The 18,980-nt window shown below is 35.7% G+C and overlaps 2 protein-coding genes across 3 annotated transcripts in view; one reads left to right on the forward strand and one right to left on the reverse strand.

Annotated features, from left to right (window-relative positions):
• LOC137385509 (uncharacterized) lies at positions 1 to 14,719 on the forward strand. Its single transcript, XM_068071983.1, has 11 exons — positions 1 to 105; positions 566 to 823; positions 4,651 to 4,778; positions 6,020 to 6,230; positions 6,664 to 6,817; positions 9,086 to 9,269; positions 10,278 to 10,462; positions 11,231 to 11,374; positions 12,222 to 12,324; positions 13,470 to 14,183; positions 14,444 to 14,719. The coding sequence occupies exons 4-11, from the start codon at positions 6,022 to 6,024 to the stop codon at positions 14,575 to 14,577; spliced, it is 1,827 nt and encodes a 608-aa protein (XP_067928084.1). The 5' UTR covers positions 1 to 105; positions 566 to 823; positions 4,651 to 4,778; positions 6,020 to 6,021; the 3' UTR covers positions 14,578 to 14,719.
• The window catches only part of LOC137385507 (DNA ligase 4-like), a 22,570-nt gene continuing 18,176 nt past the window's right edge, over positions 14,587 to 18,980 (reverse strand). For both annotated transcript variants that reach the window (XM_068071981.1, XM_068071980.1), the window contains exons 19-21: positions 18,415 to 18,509; positions 15,398 to 15,523; positions 14,587 to 14,859 (exon numbers count right to left, since the gene is read on the reverse strand). In XM_068071981.1, coding sequence (XP_067928082.1) covers positions 14,727 to 14,859; positions 15,398 to 15,523; positions 18,415 to 18,509 — 354 coding nt within the window. In that variant the 3' untranslated portion in view covers positions 14,587 to 14,726. The remainder of the gene's footprint in view (positions 14,860 to 15,397; positions 15,524 to 18,414; positions 18,510 to 18,980) is intronic.

The raw sequence follows: 18,980 nt of genomic DNA on the forward strand, positions 1-18,980 counted from the left end.
GAACCATCTATGTTCCTCATCAAATCGCTGTTAGTTTATCTCTTGCTGCAACTCTGAACCGTGTTTGACACGGATGTCTCACATTTAGTAGCTATTGCCTGGCAGGTGAGTGACACATTTTTGGCTATTCAAATTTTAAAATCCACAAGTTCTTAATTCTATCAGCTGCGATGGTTGATTGCGAAACATTTTATTTACAAAGTTAACAAACGAATACTTGTTACAACGTGTCACATACATCTCATGAACAATGATCGGGATGAATTTCTGTATGTTCTGTAATTGTTATTGCGAATTAAGCTTCCTGTATGGTTGCTGTCTTCATGTATGGTTGCTGTCTTTAGTGTGCGCATCCTTGATTTTCTACACATTCTGTTCACCTGTTTTCTTTGATATTTAGATTTTAGAGCTAAAAAAAATTTTCCATTGGTTGCCAAGCAAGATAAAAGATATATTTGAGCATTGTATAATATGCCTTGTAACCTGTCATATGTCATGAGAAGTTATGTGCCAGTCACTTCATGTGATCATCTAAATATTTACCGTAACTACTGTTCATTTGTAGTCTCCGGAGTTCACCTTAACCTCTGCCTATATTTGAGCTATGCGCAGCTGCTAGAAACAAGGAATTCTTTATTTCTCGCTCTTACATGCATAATTCAAAATGCAACAGTTTAATCTGAGCGACTCAGTTGTCATAATCGTAGAATAGGCTCCTTTCTCTCAACCTCCTCGGGCTCTCTGACTCACTTGAGTGACTTTCAGTGAATTACTCCTGTGAACTAATTTGGCTTTTACACTGCACGTTAGCTAGTTGCTTCAGGTGAGTAATTTCTCTCATTTTGTAGTGACAACACTATTTACCACAGCAAATACAGCCATGTTAATTGTCTGAATGAGAGAGGTAGGAAAGAGTTGGAGCATAGCATTGGCTCTTGTATGGCTATGACTAACAGCTTCCATTCTTCACCATTCTGTGTAATAATAGCTGCCTTCCTTGACAGCTTGCTGTCAAGGAAGGCAGCTGTCAAGGAACATTTTTGCTTAATTAAAACTAAAAGGCTTGCTGCCGTGTTGTTAACAGATTTACAACTGTTTTGTAATTTATCTGTGTTTTGGTCGCAATCCATGGTAGTAGTAGCAGCAGCTTGTGTAAGGCTCTCTATCCAAGAATATTTATGTAAAGGTGTTGCTGCTATTAAGTTGTACTAAATTAAAAAGTCATATCTCTAAAAAATAAACTGCAGAAGAACTTACCATATAAATTGAACTAAATACTTCGAGTTTCGAAATGCTTTACGGCTACACTTCGTTGTTCGTGTTGCTGATATGTGGATATCAGAGGTGGTCAGATGCTGAGAAACACCTGCTGGGTTGACAATTGTTATAGGGTAGTCTGTGTGCAACATCTACAGCTATTCGATACACTGCCAGACAACCCCAACCACAATTTATTTTGTGTTCTCGATTGGCAAATCTTAAATACTCATGCTTGAGAAGCATACTACGCTGCAAGCCATAACAGTCCTCTCATTATGAACTTCTAGAATTCAAAACATGTCATTGCTTTCTTAAATTGTTTGAACCTTGCCAGCGGGCCATTAAAGTGTGGTGTATACTCTGTTGATACATTGTGCCTTTTAAATGGTTTCTTTCATTTCCTGTACTAACAACTGCTTGTGGGTATAGAAAATTAGCAGTTCCCTCAAGTTTGCTATAGTGATTTATTTAACCAATGAAGGGGTATGATAAAAATTTCTGTAGTTCTGAGGCTTGCTTATGTGCCAGCTTACTTACCCATGTTTATTTAGTCACTCTGGTCTATATTGTTAGACTAGCCGAAGGCCTGGCGTTGTATGGGTATTCAAAAACAGTTTATAAACAATGACAGGTAATGTAGTTGCCTGCCACTTTCTATTAGCCTGGCACATTGCCAATGACCAATTTGAATCCGCTGCTATCCTATTGCTCAACTTACTAACAAGAGCTGTAAGAGCAAGCTTTAGTGATGTTGCGTAATGCAAAGTTCTATGCATATTTTAACCTAGATAGAGACTCATATCGCCTAATGAAATCATTGCATCTTTCATAGCTTAATAGGTAAGATTAGCGCCAGGTGAATGGAGGTTCTGAGACCAATCCCAGCATGAAGCAGATATTTCATTCCTAAATTTTAATAGCTATAGCTGGACACATCAAACAACATACTTTGAAATTTATGTAGATGTATATATATATATATATATATATATATATATATATATATATATATATATATATATATATATATATATATATATATATATATATATATATATATATATATATATATATATATATATGTTTCATATTCATCTCATAAAAGTCAGCGAGTGATTCTAACTGGAAGCTGGCATGTTATACAATTGAAGTTGCCAGCATTATCTAAAACTAGCTTAAAAATAGTTTGTACTTGGCTTTGAGCTGCTGTCAGGTTGAAGGATACAGTCTTTCCTTTAATCAGGATGTGCTCTTCGAGTACATCCTGATGAGAGAAAAAAGACCGTATCCTTAAACTGACAGCAGCTGAAAGCTAAGTACAAACTATGCTTTATACTATTTGTAGACTTAGCTCCATACTTCATGTTGAGTACTCTTTATTAGCTTCATTTAAGTAGTTATCCCTTTGATAATTATTAACTTCCACTGTATATATATTATATAAATTATATATAACCGCAGTTAAATACACTTCTGTCATTACTACATTTATAAGCCTTAGCTTTACTGCGTGAACTTCCTAGTTTAAGTTCTCGATTTAAAAAAAACTGTTTGGTCAGTCAAGATAAAAACATTGTTTCACATCTGAGATTATTAGCACACACTATGGCATGTCTGGGCCACAGTGACTGTCTTTAAAATTGCATGTCGACATCTGTGCCTTAGAATTTGTGGAAATTATTGTAGGACTAACTATCTTATTTCAACCAATGGTTCTTTTGAAGAATGATTTTCCATCATTGGATATATACACGAGCTGTTGCTTAAGTCGATAAGATGTTAACTTGGCTAGCAAAATGTTATTAGTGTGCCTTAGCATTCTTTATGTTTGAAGTCTTATGTGAGTTTGTCGACTGCAGCTTAAAGTAAGTATTTGTAAAGGAAACAATGTTTGTAGCTGATAAGTGACAGCGCTTTCTTATCAAACCTAACTTCCCTAAGATGTTGAGCGTAAACTCAGTCATTATTTGTCGCTGTAAAGCATCTCACACAGTGTTCTAAAGAGTAAAGAAACTCGGCAAAGTTCATTACTAGTTTATGCTAAAGTTTACTTATAGTTATTTTTTTATATTATGAGAACAGAAAACTGAATTTACTGTTTCAGCTACAAATATGAAAACAGCTTTTAAATAACTTTAAAATGCTATAAAAATTCAGTTGTAAATCAATCGTACACTAGTGTAGCTGGCAGCGTTTGCTCTGACTATTACGTATAACAAAAATGAGACTATGCGAGAGTCACCACTTGTGAATGTTGTCAGTTCTTGTGTCAAACCTGCCCTAGCAGCTCCCAGCTAACACTCCAAGTTTAGAACACAAGCCCACTGCAGGCTAATGTCTACACAAACCATGAACTCTCTTGTTACAATGAAAAACTTCAGTTGACATTTCTTATCAAAGTTTAAAGAGTTGCCATCCTGCTCAGCATCTGTATGCTTTATGTATCCCTGACTGTGATTAATACATAGACCTTGTTCCTTTTATAACTGGAAGCAGGATGAACAAGTTACTCAAAACTTAGCAGGACAACACGCGTAAATCTGAAAACATAACATGTGTACATCACATAGGAATTCTTTCTACAAAAGCAGTCTTTATCGATGAAGCCAAAGGAATGAGTCCATTATTACAAGCATGGGGACACAAACTCTAGATATATAAAGATATGAAAAGATTAAGAGATTATGCTATTTAGGGAGTTGCCTTTTCCACACACAAGCTCTTTGCCACCATTTAAAGAGAGTTCAAATTTGTGATTCAAAACTAGCGTAGCCCAAAAAAAGTCTCCTTTCAAGTCCACGAACTATCACTTATAGACTTGAACGTTTCTTTTCAAGCCCATGGACTAACACTTGAAGACTTAAAAGTCTCTTTTCAAGCCCACGGACTAATAATTGAAGATTTAAAGTCTTTTTTCAAGCCCACAGACTAACACTTGAAGACGTAAAAGTCTTTTTTCAAGCCCACGGACTAACACTTGAAGACTTAAAGTCTAGGGATGGACAAAATATATCTTTTACACATATATAAGGCACTTTTTGTTAGCTCACTCTTTTGTCAACTACTCTTGAAGCACACAGAAAGTACTGTACTTCAAATATTGTAAGATGCTGCAGTGTTTATTTTAAAGAAGGCAAGTTTTTATACTACTGCAAGTTGTTTTCTACTACCCTACTTGCTTATGAATGTTTATTGATTTTACTCCTGCGATATTGCTTGTTGCTGAAATAAAAACAGGCATTCAGCCATCAATAAGACAATAAAATCTACAGCAATCAGTTGACTGGTCTGGGGTTTGACTGCAGTTGGCCTGTCAAGTGCTGGTAATGAGGGAATACAGATTTAATCGTTAGCCATTACTAATCAGCCCTATCTTATTTTATTTCCCAGATGGCTTCTAGCTAAGAAAGTCATTTCCTTAACAAGCGCTGACTCCGGTTTTACACTTTGTGCACTGCAATCCCTCGAGCCACCCACTATTTGCTACTCACACTGGCAGCGTTGTGACAGATAAAAAGGTTAGCCACATTTCTCTATAAGGCATTATGAAGTTCAGGATTAGCAGTACTACAGCTAGGGTACCTTGCACCATATCTTTTCTGCTGTGCCTAGTGATGCCTCTTCTGCTTCACCCGATCATGTATATCGCATATCATATTCCTGTCTAACAATCATACCGCTCCTAACTAAATGCATTTGGGCCATAACAGGATGTGGCTACAAAAGACATTACTTCCTTATCATGACTTGACAGGATTCTGATATATGATTTGTCTCAAATGTAACTAAATTGTTCAGCAACAATTTCCTTGTCATAATATATTATGTAAAATTATTATTTTTTAAAGATCTTTGCCGTGTTGGGTTATAGTCACCAGTTTAAAGTTGAATCAAACACTTTCCTTAACACGTTAGAACTATTGAGGTGGTAATGGAACAAACAATCAATTGATATTCAGTAACTGGTGAAAAGGTACCAAACACTAATTTATGACTAACAACACTAAAAACACTAACTAATGACTTACCGTAATTAAGATATCCATAAACTCTATATTAAAGATGACCACATACTATATTATGATGACCACACAGTATATTATGATGACCGCACACTATATTATGATGACCACACACTATATTATGATGACCTCGAACTATAACAAAGATGACCACACACAATATCAAAATGGCCACACGATATACCATGATGGCCACAAGATATATTAAAGATGACCAGCCACTATATAAAAATGGTCCAGATGCTAGATGTTAATGCATAAACATTATATTAAAGAGATTTGACGCAGATGCTCAAAGGAAAAAGATTTTGGTAACTAAAAATTTCTTTCAAAGAAATTTCGGGAGCCAGCAAAATTGAAAAGCAGTGTAATCTTGCAAACTGATGGTCGATCAAACAGAGAACTTGTATATCGTTTAACAGTGTAGCAGGGAATATTACAACAACTGTTTTATTGATGATCAAGGAGATGATTGGCTTCATTGTTGTAGCCTCAAATTCTACAAATTGTATTAGCAGAAAAAGAGTATGTCTGACAAAATCTACAAATGTTATTAGCCGCAGGAAACTTCATTCAACAGAAAAGCATGCATACAAAAGCTATTTTGTGAGTTCTCTGAGATTCTTTCCAAATCCGTACGATAAGCATTAGTTTCCAATAAGTCGTAAAATAAAATTGCATTTTTTGTACAGCAATTCTAGATTCATGCATCATATTGGTGCAAATTTTAATTTCAGTTATGGAAGCAGCTTGTCAGCTAGCCAGCCATGTTGACAGCTGTAATCATGAAGTTGAGAGAAGACCTGTAAAGTGTGGGTATTGCATCCAGAGGTGTGATATAACCGGAGATGCCAGAGTACTGCCGTGTAAACATATCCACTGTATGGCTTGCCTTCAGACCATCTTTGTCATAAAGAAAGTGTTGCGATGCCCTCTATCCACATGCAGGTTAAAAATATATAGCCATATATCAGACAAGAGAAACTTAATGCGATAATAAACATTAGAAAATAGCCTTGGCTCTACAATGTCACACTCTCCACATTCATCGTTGCAGCGAAACTTTGATTTGTTATTAGAGCCTGTTCCTTCAATAGTTGATCTCCTCGCTTATTTTATGAGCAGTTTTACAGCTAGTTGTTTAACATGACACATCATTGGTGGCCAAACTCTCTTATAGCGCAAGAGTCGTCTGTCCTTTACTTGTCAGATCTCAACCTAGTAGCTCTTTGAACAAAGGATATGACTCATGAAATGGATGAAATGGATGTGGTAATGCACTGTAGTTGGAGCACTTCTCTAGCAATATTAGTCAATATGATGCTTTCAAGTTGCACACTTGTAACAACTCTTTACAGGGTAAATATTTGTATTGCTATAGAAAGGTATTTGATGAGAAACTGGAGAGCCTCCCGCAGTACGCTCGTGACACACCGCTGTATTCATGTGATGTCTGCATGAAAAACCTCGTGAAGGAGCGAGCTGAAGCTTATTGCCTTTCCTGCAGCAAGAAATACTGTAAGAAGCATTTGCAGGTGAGTTACACACTTTAATAACTTCATGCGTACTGACAGTGAAACTCCATTTCCTTTTACATACAATGCCGGACGGTATTGATTTAGACTTGTTAGGGCAAACAACCTGGCAAGTAAATTGCATAAGAACTATACATAACATTTAAAATGGACTACATAGTACCCTACAATGTACTTTGTACAGCATTTGATGTGTTGAGTATACTATACAAGAGATATATAGTAGTCCGTAACCATCTCAGCGTAGCGCATAACCTGTCATAATAACTGCTTCACCAAAGATGGGTGATAATTGTTAAACATCTCACTGTTTATGATACAATAAGGAATCTGAAGATACACGTGTTAAATTTCCTTGATGAAGTTTGTTAATATATTAATTCAGTTGATTTACTGGCTCATCAATTTAGAAAGATTTTTGAAGTTGAAGTTACTGTAAAAGCTCTTTTTAAATGCCACCTTTATTTGATCGCCACCTATATTTATCGCCACTGTAGGAGAAGGGTTGAAAAATACAGTGCCACCCTTTAACTAAATGTCACCTTTATATGACCGCCACTTTAAAACTCTTTGATCTTTACAAACCCATAATAGCAAGTGAGCAGTAGAAAAGTGTACACAAAATGTTACTAATAATGACTCAATTACATCAATAACAATTAATTCTTTTGTTGTTGCTGTCCGTATCGAAATCCATTTTTTAACTCCGAAGCTGTACAGTTTTTTCGTTAAAACTTTGAAAGCGACACCACAGAAATAATTAATAACTGTAACAGGGTAATCTTAGTTCCTTGTTTAATGTGGTTTTGATACTTCAATGTTTATGAAAAGCCGTTTAGCAATTACGATAAAATCTGCTACTATTTTGAGGCTAAAACTCTGGCTTAGCATGCGCAAGCTTACACGCAGCTAAAAGTTGCTCTTTATTTGCAAGGAAATTGTATTCTATATAGCGACGCGTAAAAGTGTTACTCTGCTGAAAAAATGGTTTGAATGCTAATATCGACTAATTCAGCAGTGCAGAAGAAGAGTTGAGGTCAGAAGACACTGTGGAAGGTATTGAACGGCCGGAAGAAAATGAAATGGGTCTAAACAAAAGCGACAAATACAATGCAACTGGCCGAGAAAATATTGCTGTTTGAAAAATGTTAATTTTTGTTTTTGTAAGCCTTATAAGAATGGATGGTTTATGTCACTTGTTCTTAAATATATATTTGTAGCATTTGATAGATTATTATTATAAAAATTATAGTTTGCAGATTTATAGCGTATTATTTAATAGCATTATTGCGGTAATATAAACACGGCTGACATGGATCAACGCTCATAACTTCTCTTATGTTGCACATAAAAAGCCAGTTTTGGCTGCAAACTGCAGTAAACAAATTATTGAATGAAATGATCTTTTATGCAACCTTGTTAAATATAGATATAAAATGGAAATATGCTTTCAAATTTAAAATGAAATAGAAAATTGAAAGCTCCAACAAGTAGCAGCACAGGCTATAATATTATCATAGGTGAATTGCAGGCAACAAATATCAACTGGTAGAAATATTTCTCAGCTTCCCAATGTATATGTATTTAAAAGTCTTTGACAAATTGGAGATAAGTTAGCAAATTTCTTGCATCATAAAGGTTAATGTCCCTCTGCCTGTAGGAGTGCGTAAAATATAAACGGTGTTTGCTTATATTTTGGTTAAATTTGGTTAAATTTATTTTCTCAAAATTCTGCTAAATTATTCAAAAAACAATGCCACCCTCTATTTGAACGTCACCTCTAAAAAAACCACTATAGGGGAGGGGTTGACAAATTAAGCACCATGGCTTTCAAATAGAAGTTTTACAGTCATCTTGTTCTGTTATACTTTGTTACTGCAGGATGGATGACTGTATGTTCACAAAGGCTAGGGTATTGCATTAAAAAAGTGAAAGCTTGTGAGTTGGTATATTGCCAGCTTCTAAAGCATCTTAGTATTATATGGACCAGTCTTGAAGGTTGAGCTAACCTGACTGAGATCCTGGATTAGATTTGGCTGGTGATAGAATAATCATTTTAGAATGCTGGTTGAGATCACGGAGCCATACAATTATTCTGTCAAATTATTGAATGGCTTGCCTGACAAAATTAAAAATGCTGAAAAGTTCACAGAAGTCACTATGCTGAGAAACTGGGCACCTTTGCTATGTTTTTTAGTTTTGTGTGTTTTTGTTTTATAACAATCGGAAAGTGTTTACGTAATTGACAATTGTGTATTTTGCTCCCAGTCACATGAGGAAATACTCAAGGAACACGTACACATGGAGATAAATAAGTACAGATTAGAAGCTCAACAACTAGAGATTAGACTATGTCCTATACACACAGGACTATCGTACCTAAGAGCCTGCAAAACATGCCTGGTTCTCATGTGTGTAGATTGTCTCTGTAGTCCTGGAAAGTGTACAGCAGGTAAATAAACAAACTTTGAAAATATTTATCTAAAAATAGCATTTAATGACCTTACATAATACGTGTTTCATGCTAAAACAATAAACAATAAAACAATAAACAGATTTGTTACGTAAGTTTGTGAGCTAAAGCTAAATCTAGTGTTGCTGTACTCCATAAAATATTGTGCTAGATTTGTTTCACCACGGTTGTTTCAATTCGCAAACTTTTATGCATGCATTAAGCTCTCATTAAAAAGGCTCTAAAAATGTTTCATAACACAGCCAAACCTCTTCATACAATCAGGTCAACTTGCGGATTTTCTAATATGCGACACTTAGTTTGAGTTGTACTCGACACCAAAAGTAGCTTCCAACATACTATGTTCGAAGTTTCTTTGTAACATTTTTTTAAAAACATTATAGCTTTATAAATGAACATGAAGAAGTTGGTGAAAATCATAAAGCATTGAAAATATAAAAATAAGATATTGAAGTTAGTTTGAGCTTTAGTTGTGTATTTTTATCGTCACTCCAACCTCGCCTCACCTACACCTTTGTTCGCTTGTTTCTAGGCTAAAATGGCAGTTGAAAACTCTGTTTCTAGAAAAACTTGTTTCTTTTGCATGAAATTATCTAACTTACATAGTTTTATATTATGTAACATTTTAATGCTATCGGAATTTACTCCACAGTACTTAATGCTATTTAGTACTGTGGGGTAAATGTTATTATGTTTAGGCTGAGGAACGAATTAACTGAATTACAGTGGATTCTCATGGGATTATGCGCTCCAACATCTCATAGTTTTAACATACAAAGCAGATTGCAGTTGAAATTAAATTCATACACAAAGGTTTTGCGATAATTTGTTTACTTAAATGGCATTATGATTTAAATGTTACCATGGTGATGATGACCAATATTTTTTAGTTAGTCACTTGGACTTACGTATTCTGTCAGTACTGGATCATCTAAGAGACTCTGAGAATGCTTCATAGTGCTTTTACAATGATGTTGAATTGTGCAGAAACTTCACATGAAATGATGGACATAGATGAACTAGCTCTTCAGCTGACACAACAAATACGCTGCCTCATCAGCCAAGTAGTCGATAAAGAGCAAAGGTTGGCTGCCTTGCTGTGCTTGACACTGGCAGCCATTGATGAGCATGCACTTGAAACTCAGCAAATGTTGCAGTCTTCGAAACTTAAGGTCATGTAACATACACTGTATTGTCTTTACAAAGTTTTAAATACAGATTGCCCTCCAGTTACAATGACTCTGTTATGCGATTTTTTCACACTACGACATTTTTTGGCCTCGCTACATCCCATTTTTTCGCTATACGATATCAACCAAAATTTATTTCGAAATTCAAATTTGGCAGTCAGTGTATTGAATACGCTGGAATAACAAAAGTTGAAGTTGAAGTTAAGTAAAATACATACTACAACTTAGTTTTAAGTATGTTTTTAGTAAGCTAAATTAATTTAAGCTAAATTCAACGTTCATGTTATATGTCTGTCTCGAAGGGAAGAAGTCCCTACAGTGCGTACTTCACATAATACATTGTAATGTTAAATTTTTCTGCAGATCATAACCACCTAAGTACACTTAACACACTAAAGTTACTGTAAGTAACTATAGTTACTAATTATTTTGTTACTGGTTTTTAATATGTACAGTATTTATTCATACTGAACATATTGTATACGTAAACTGTATATATACGTATAGTATGTACATACGTATACAACTTTGAAGGTTTTACCAGGTGTTTGCATTAGATATTTACTATGAGTCTCTATGCTCCTCTATATGGCATTTTCGCCTTATGATACCAACACTGGAACAAATTAAAATAATATGGCGTGAGTCCACTGCACTAATAAAATGTATTGCTCTAGAGAAGACAATTACCAATCAAAGGAACCAAAAGAGAAAAAATTGCTACTTTTTATTTGCAAAATGTTATTTTAGGCGCCATCCAAAAGGCATTTGGTGGAGCTAAGGAACAAGTCCAAAACTGAAATGCAACAATTTTCAGATATTATCCGAGAGCAACAAACAACAATAAGCACATGCTGTTTAAAATCTGAGGCTAGACTTAAGCATTCTCATAAGGTGAGCAGGCTTCTTTATTTTTTGAATTATTTCCTAAAAACAAGGATGGCAACATTTCAAAAACTCCAGATTGTTCTATAGGCTCTCATATGTTATAATTATACTACATGCCTTATATATCGCTTTAACCGAATTATTTCTCTGAACCAAGTTTATGCATATTCTAACAATAATAATTATATATATATAAATACCTTTTTTTAGTTTTTCCAACATCTCTGCCAGTCAATTTTTCCTACAATTATCTTGCTAAGTTGTTGTGCATTGCTTTACATTTATCCTACAATTCACAATGATAAAAGCTAACCAACTCTGAAGTCGGTCTGAGGTTAGAGTGTTGCAGGTTTGGTTAGCTACTTTATACTCATAGGTTTCCTTTAACCTAGCCTTTTATTCTATTATTAGATGATATTTGTTGATCTATCCTAGAAACCTAGTAACCTCTCCTCTAGCTTGTTCATAATTCTTCAATTCTCACCTAAAGGTACAGAAAGTGTATCTTGCATCATTTTTAACATATTCTAGATATCTAAAACAAAGTGTAAACTTCTACACAATATGTCAAACACTTTTTTAACTTTTCCTGTTTCATCACATGTTAAACACATTTAGATGAGAACGCTGGTTTTGTTTAAACTGTAGTTTAACGTGTTAGTGAAACTACCAAGAAGTCTGCTACAGGCAACAGAAGGCTTTAGGACTCCATTGTTATTGCCTTGACATTTTATTATTTACATATGTAGTTTACAGATAAGCGTTAAAATTGCAGTAGTAGATAAACTTTGGTAGGGACATGATACCGGCTAGATGCATTTGTGCTGGTGCAAATGTCCTACCTTGTACGCAGGTAGATCTGATTAAAGATCATACAGCCACATACTGTGACATTCAGTGTTTGGTGAAGGAAGAGCTCCCAAAGCTGAGATTTGAGAATATTAAGCTCACTGAAGGTTTGTCACTAATTTTGAACTAAAATTTGACTATTTCTTAACCAACTTCATTTGTATAAACTAAAATATAGTTCCTCTTTTTTGTAAAACTTTAAAAAACTATGAAACTGTTTTTTTGCCAGCCGTTAAATGTTTTGTATTAGGAGAAATGAGATGAGCGCTGCAATGAAAATTTTATGCATGGCTGGTACACCGAGTATACACACACCTTTGGTAGCGAGTTTTCTGTATGTTGCTGATGTAATGACGTGATTTACAAATTGACCTTTTGTTATGTACACAGTTCCTATCTCAAAAACAACTATTCTCATTTTCTATGCCAAAGAATTGGCATGCCGAACTTTTTATCATAAAGCTAGTCTGCGCATCGCAAAGGGCTTGCCTGCAGACTACATAATTCACACTGTTCGGCACGTGAATAGCTGGCTCAAGGTTGTTGTGACTTTCTCAATGACTTGGAGGTTACTAAATACAAACAATATCTCACAGAAATTAAATCAGTTTCGCAGATAATGTGAAATGCCTGTTTGTGTGTTGAAATGTACTCATAGCACCAGTCTAAATGTTGACACTTATATGCAACAGGGTGGCATAACATGACAACCTGCCCATCAAGTACCTGCTCCAATATGGCATGGTGATGCCAATCCTATGTTAACGCTTGAGATATGACACATGAAAGCAGATTGGCCTGTTTAAAGTGTAAATGAACTTTTGTCTAAATATTTGTTACTCATAAAATGCTGCTTTTGTTAATTAAGACATGCTGAAATTTTAAACAAACTAATATTTTATTTGTTTTTTGTACAGTAGAAACAAGCTTAGTTTTCATTAAAAATTTGTGTCGACAATTATTTCCAGCTATGCAAGGAGATCGGTAGCTGGAGGCCGACTATCAGAGACCTGTAAGTAGGTCAACTGACAGAGACCTGTAAGTAGGTCAACTGACAGAGACCTGTAAGTAGGTCAACTGACAGAGACCTGTAAGTAGGTCAACTATCAGAGACCTGTAAGTAGGTCAACTATCAGAGACCTGTAAGTAGGCAAACTTACAGAAACCTGTAAGTAAAACGATCATACGGCTGACAGTCATGCTGAAGGACAAAAACAGAATCACTGTGTGTCTTGTCAACTACCTATTGTAGGTGCTGTACATGAAGGGTGTGATTTTATATCATACGACTGCAGGCTGGATCACACCAGTGGCCTCACATCAAGTCTGCAACTGCCAAAATTTATAAACTTCCTCAAAACTGTACGACTGACATCCCCTCCATTATCATTGTGTCATTATGAAGGAAGTACATATGTTGGGCTTCAAGATGGCAACGTTTGTAAAATTGACAGCAAATACAAGTTACACAATCGCTTTCTGATGCACGGTAAAGCTGTAGCGAGCATTGTCGTGCATAAAAGTAAAATATACACCCTCGTTTACGGAAAGCCAATGAAGATATACATGAGCAACCTGCTGGGAGAGTCAATAAGCAGCTGGGACCACACGGATAGCGTGCAGTGGAGTAATAAAATGACTATCCTTAAAGATCGGCTCATTGTACCAGACAGAACCAACAATCAGCTGGTAGTTTACACCCTTGATGGTAAGATAGTAAAGCACATTCAGTGCACGGCGCTGTCACAAGGTTGGGTTGCAGTCTGCAGCGTCAAAGTCAGCAACTCGGTGATTATATCAAACTATCAGACATCTCTTGTCTTCGCGATTGATGTCCGAACGGGTGGGCAAGGTTGGACAAATAGATACACCACAGACCCACTTGGAATCACCTCATATGGTCAAAACAATCTACTGGTGTTTAATGGAAGCGCCAGAGAGATTGAAGTCCTCCAGAGAAACACAGGTTAGAATTGTATGACGTGCTGAAATGATATTAAACATGTGTTGTATTTCTCACATTATACTTCTTGGCCCCGAGACAAAACAATGAGATCAACAATCTCTTGCCGCTAAACGGCTATCAATCTAGTCACTTCTGAAATTATATTTTTTAGCAAAACTTGGAGATTTTGATACTAGCGATGACCTAGAGTATGTTGTTGGCACACTACAAATGATGCCAACAGGACTGAAATAAAGTCATGGATATAAAATCTATTTTAGGCGAAGTGTTATTGAGCTTGCAAGACCGAGAGCTCAGGAAGTCCGACATTTTAGACATGGTAACCGTCGGTAACACCCTGATACTGCCAGCCTATCAGTCGGCAGCAGTGCACTTTTATGAGCTCATCAACTGAGAGACAGCGCTACAGCCAACATTCCATCAGTGTTCATACTATTTCCTTGCCTCGAGACATGATCAAGTAACAATTGCTGTCTAAGAATAATAACAATGTAATAAAGAGTGCAAGTACTAAAATCTTAAACAGTTGTAAAGGGTAAAAGGCTACGAAATAGGAAATGCTCTCTCCTTGAGCAGCTTGCCCGCTTCGATGCTTTCCTCCACCCATGAAGATGATACAATGTGAAACTTTTGTTCTCTTGTTTGGTTGAGCTCCTTCAGATTAGATACCCGGGTTCTGGAATAATTGCCAACCCATCATTACTCATGCATCCAATTCACATTTCTGCATTTACAAAAGATGAGAATTTACAGAGGGTAATGTCTAATTGCATTCAATACCTACAGAAAATAATAGAAGTACTCGATAGATACAGAGAATAAAAAGATACACCGTATGTGCAGAAATACTTAGTACCCTTAAACAATAGCACTTCGTGCCTAAAGGGAGTAATAATAGAAGTACTCGATACATATAGGGAATAAAAAGGTACACTGCATGTGCAGAGGGTAATAGAAATACTCAATATCCTTAAGGAATAGCACTCCGTGCCTAAAGGGAGTAATTATAAGAGGTACTCAGTACTTCCAGAAAATTATAAAGGTATTGAGTGTTGTATCAAGTACCTCTATTATTCATACGGGTGCTACTAGAAATACCCAATGCCTACTGGGGCAATAGAGGTACTTAATATTTATGATAGACAACAAAGGTGCTAGTGAATTACAGAAGAAATTCAAAAATTTTGAGAATAGTAGAAGTACTCAATACTCACGAAGAAGAACACAGGCAATGTGTCACTAGTTTATCTAGTGTGTGTGATACAACTCCGCCATAAAATCTGGCCTGTATCAAGTTCAGTGTGGTTCGGGATTCCTCTCCCTCGTCAGCATCATAGAACCTATTAAAATAATCCAACAATAGTGGACAAGGAAAATCACGAAGTGCCCCAAATATGTAAGAAGTAGCTTGTGCACACGGAAGAGTGAGTGGTGAGCTGAAGAGCAGAAATTCTAGGTCTCTACATACAGTATGTTATGTTCCTAAGGATTCACATACAGTATGCTATGTTCACTTCCTAAGGGTTCACATACAGTATGTTATGTTCATTTCCTAAGGATACACATACAGTATGTTATGTTCACTTTTTAAGGATTCACATACAGTATGTTATGTTCACTTCTTAAGGATTCACATACAGTATGTTATGTTCACTTCCTAAGGATTCACATACAGTATGTTATGTTCACTTCCTAAGGATTCACATACAGTATGTTATGTTCACTTCCTAAGGATTCACATACAGTATGTTATGTTCACTTCCTAAGGATTCACATACAGTATGTTATGTTCACTTCCTAAGGATTCACATACAGTATGTTATGTTCACTTCCTAAGGATACACATACAGTATGTTATGTTCACTTCCTAAGGATACACATACAGTATGTTATGTTCACTTCCTAAGGATTCACATACAGTATGTTATGTTCACTTCCTAAGGATTCACATACAGTATGTTATGTTCACTTCCTAAGGATACACATACAGTATGCTATGTTCACTTCCTAAGGATTCACATACAGTATGCTATGTTCACTTCCTAAGGATTCACATACAGTATGTTATGTTCACTTCCTAAGGATTCACATACAGTATGTTATGTTCACTTCCTAAGGATTCACATACAGTATGTTATGTTCACTTCCTAAGGATTCACATACAGTATGTTATGTTCACTTCCTAAGGATACACATACAGTATGTTATGTTCACTTCCTAAGGATACACATACAGTATGCTATGTTCACTTCCTAAGGATACACATACAGTATGTTATGTTCACTTCCTAAGGATTCACATACAGTATGTTATGTTCACTTCCTAAGGATACACATACAGTATGTTATGTTCACTTCCTAAGGATACACATACAGTATGTTATGTTCACTTCCTAAGGGTTCACATACAGTATATTATGTTCCTAAGGATTCACATACAGTATGCTATGTTCTCTTCCTAAGGGTTCACATACAGTATGCTATGTTCACTTCCTAAGGATACACATACAGTATGTTATGTTCACTTCCTAAGGATACACATACAGTATGTTATGTTCACTTCCTAAGGATACACATACAGTATGTTATGTTCACTTCCTAAGGGTTCACATACAGTATGTTATGTTCACTTCCTAAGGATTCACATACAGTATGTTATGTTCACTTCCTAAGGATACACATACAGTATGTTATGTTCACTTCCTAAGAATACACATACAGTATGTTATGTTCACTTCCTAAGGATTCACATACAGTATGTTATGTTCACTTCCTAAGGATTCACATACAGTATGTTATGTTCACTTCCTAAGGATTCACATACAGTATGTTATGTTCACTTCTTAAGGATTCACATACAGTATGTTATGTTCACTTCTTAAGGATTCACATACAGTATGTTATGTTCACTTCCTAAGGATTCACATACAGTATGTTATGTTCACTTCCTAAGGGTTCACATACAATATGTTATGCTCACTTTCTAAGGGTTCACATACAGTATGCTATGTTCACTTCCTAAGGATTCACATACAGTATGTTATGTTCACTTCCTAAGGATTCACATACAGTATGTTATGTTCACTTCCTAAGGGTTCACATACAGTATGTTATGTTCACTTCCTAAGGATTCACATACAGTATGTTATGTTCACTTCCTAAGGATTCACATACAGTATGTTATGTTCACTTCCTAAGGATACACATACAGTATGTTATGTTCACTTCTTAAGGATTCACATACAGTATGTTATGTTCACTTCCTAAGGATTCACATACAGTATGTTATGTTCACTTCCTAAGGATTCACATACAGTATGTTATGTTCACTTCCTAAGGATTCACATACAGTATGTTATGCTCACTTTCTAATATATTTAATTTGAGCATTTTTCGAGAATTTTACGGACTATCAATAACAACCACACAAAACGAGTAGTATAACATATGGGATTAATACAACAGAGTCAAACCTAATTCATGCAGAACAAGCCCAAATCTTGCTCAAATTACAATGAGGACTATGCCTTTCAAAATTTGTGTTCACGGACACACAGGGTGTTCTTATGACTGTCTAATGCTATTGCTAATCTAGGCTCGGCCTATAATAGTAACATTGTTGCAAAGTTTTCGAATGTGAAGGTCAACACCGGAACTCAATTTTCACAATAACCTTTCTTCAGAATCACAACTTACATTTACAGTGTGTAGACAGTAGTACTTCTTACATGACAAAACGGTCAACTGAATGAACCTTGTTGTTATTCATTACATCAGCCTGATAATTAATAATAGAGAGACGTTCCTTAGATGTCAGACAGGCACAGAAACATCAATTTGTCAGATGAAACGGTTCACATAATTAAAGTTTTTGAGGACTACACAATATAGGGTAAAATTATATTAGTAAAAATCAGTGATTGCCTATTAATATTTTTAAAGTTTTATAAACTAAAAATTTATTTTAACTTCACAAGTAGAGTGTGACTCCAGCCGGCGAGACACTACCAAGGTTCACCAAGGTTCACCTTGCTCAAGTGGGATGGGAGAGCTAGACCAGGCCTAACATTCCTACTTGTATCATATGGCAGCCATGCGTCTATTACCCCTTCAGTTCAGTTCAGTTCAGACAACTTCGCGGTAGAGGTGCATTCAAATGGCATTCAGCATGAATGAGTATTTATAATAAATATGCAAAAGTAGGCTTTCGATAAGATTAGCTGTAGTTTTACCTGCAGCCCCTAAACAGGGCTCTCTCGTAGTCTTCATTTGTTATTAACTCTTCCTCCACCTCTCTTATCTCTGCACTTTCTACCAAAGGATCTGTCTGTAATGCACACAGACTACATTGAGTAGAGGTGGTGATACTGAGGGTAAATGTGTCATGATCACAGAAACCATGGTCAAGTCGGGATTATAAGATTTAGAGTTATCCGCATTAACAGAAGGAGAAAATTCTCACAGTTATTTTGCAAAAAAAATTTTGATTCTAGCTTAAATACAGCAGATTTTATGGTCAATAAACTGAATGCATGTTTACCATCAGTGCAAAAACATAGTTCCGAGAAAACTGGTGTTAAAGTCTGAGAAACGAAAACCAATGCACAGTTTTGTTTACACTTCAAAACGTCATAGCAACCAATATTAAGAGGTTGTGATATTGATCTAGATTTCTGTCTTTATATCAAAAACATTATGCTGAATTTAAAAATCTAAACAGATTTTGGCTGGTTGTCATAGAAATGGCTGTATATCTATAAGAAAATGTATTACCTAATTTTGCAGATATTAAAAATGG

Source organism: Watersipora subatra, chromosome 1 (assembly GCF_963576615.1).
Source record: "Watersipora subatra chromosome 1, tzWatSuba1.1, whole genome shotgun sequence".
In the NCBI taxonomy this organism is placed as follows: domain Eukaryota; kingdom Metazoa; phylum Bryozoa; class Gymnolaemata; order Cheilostomatida; family Watersiporidae; genus Watersipora; species Watersipora subatra.

Coding starts and splice junctions, on each gene's coding strand:
- LOC137385509 (XM_068071983.1), top strand. CDS start 6,022: ATGGAAGCAGCTTGTCAGCTAGCCAGCCATGTTGACAGCTGTAATCAT. Junction 9,270..10,277: donor TCCTGGAAAGTGTACAGCAG/GTAAATAAACAA, acceptor TGAATTGTGCAG/AAACTTCACATGAAATGATG. Junction 11,375..12,221: donor GACTTAAGCATTCTCATAAG/GTGAGCAGGCTT, acceptor CCTTGTACGCAG/GTAGATCTGATTAAAGATCA.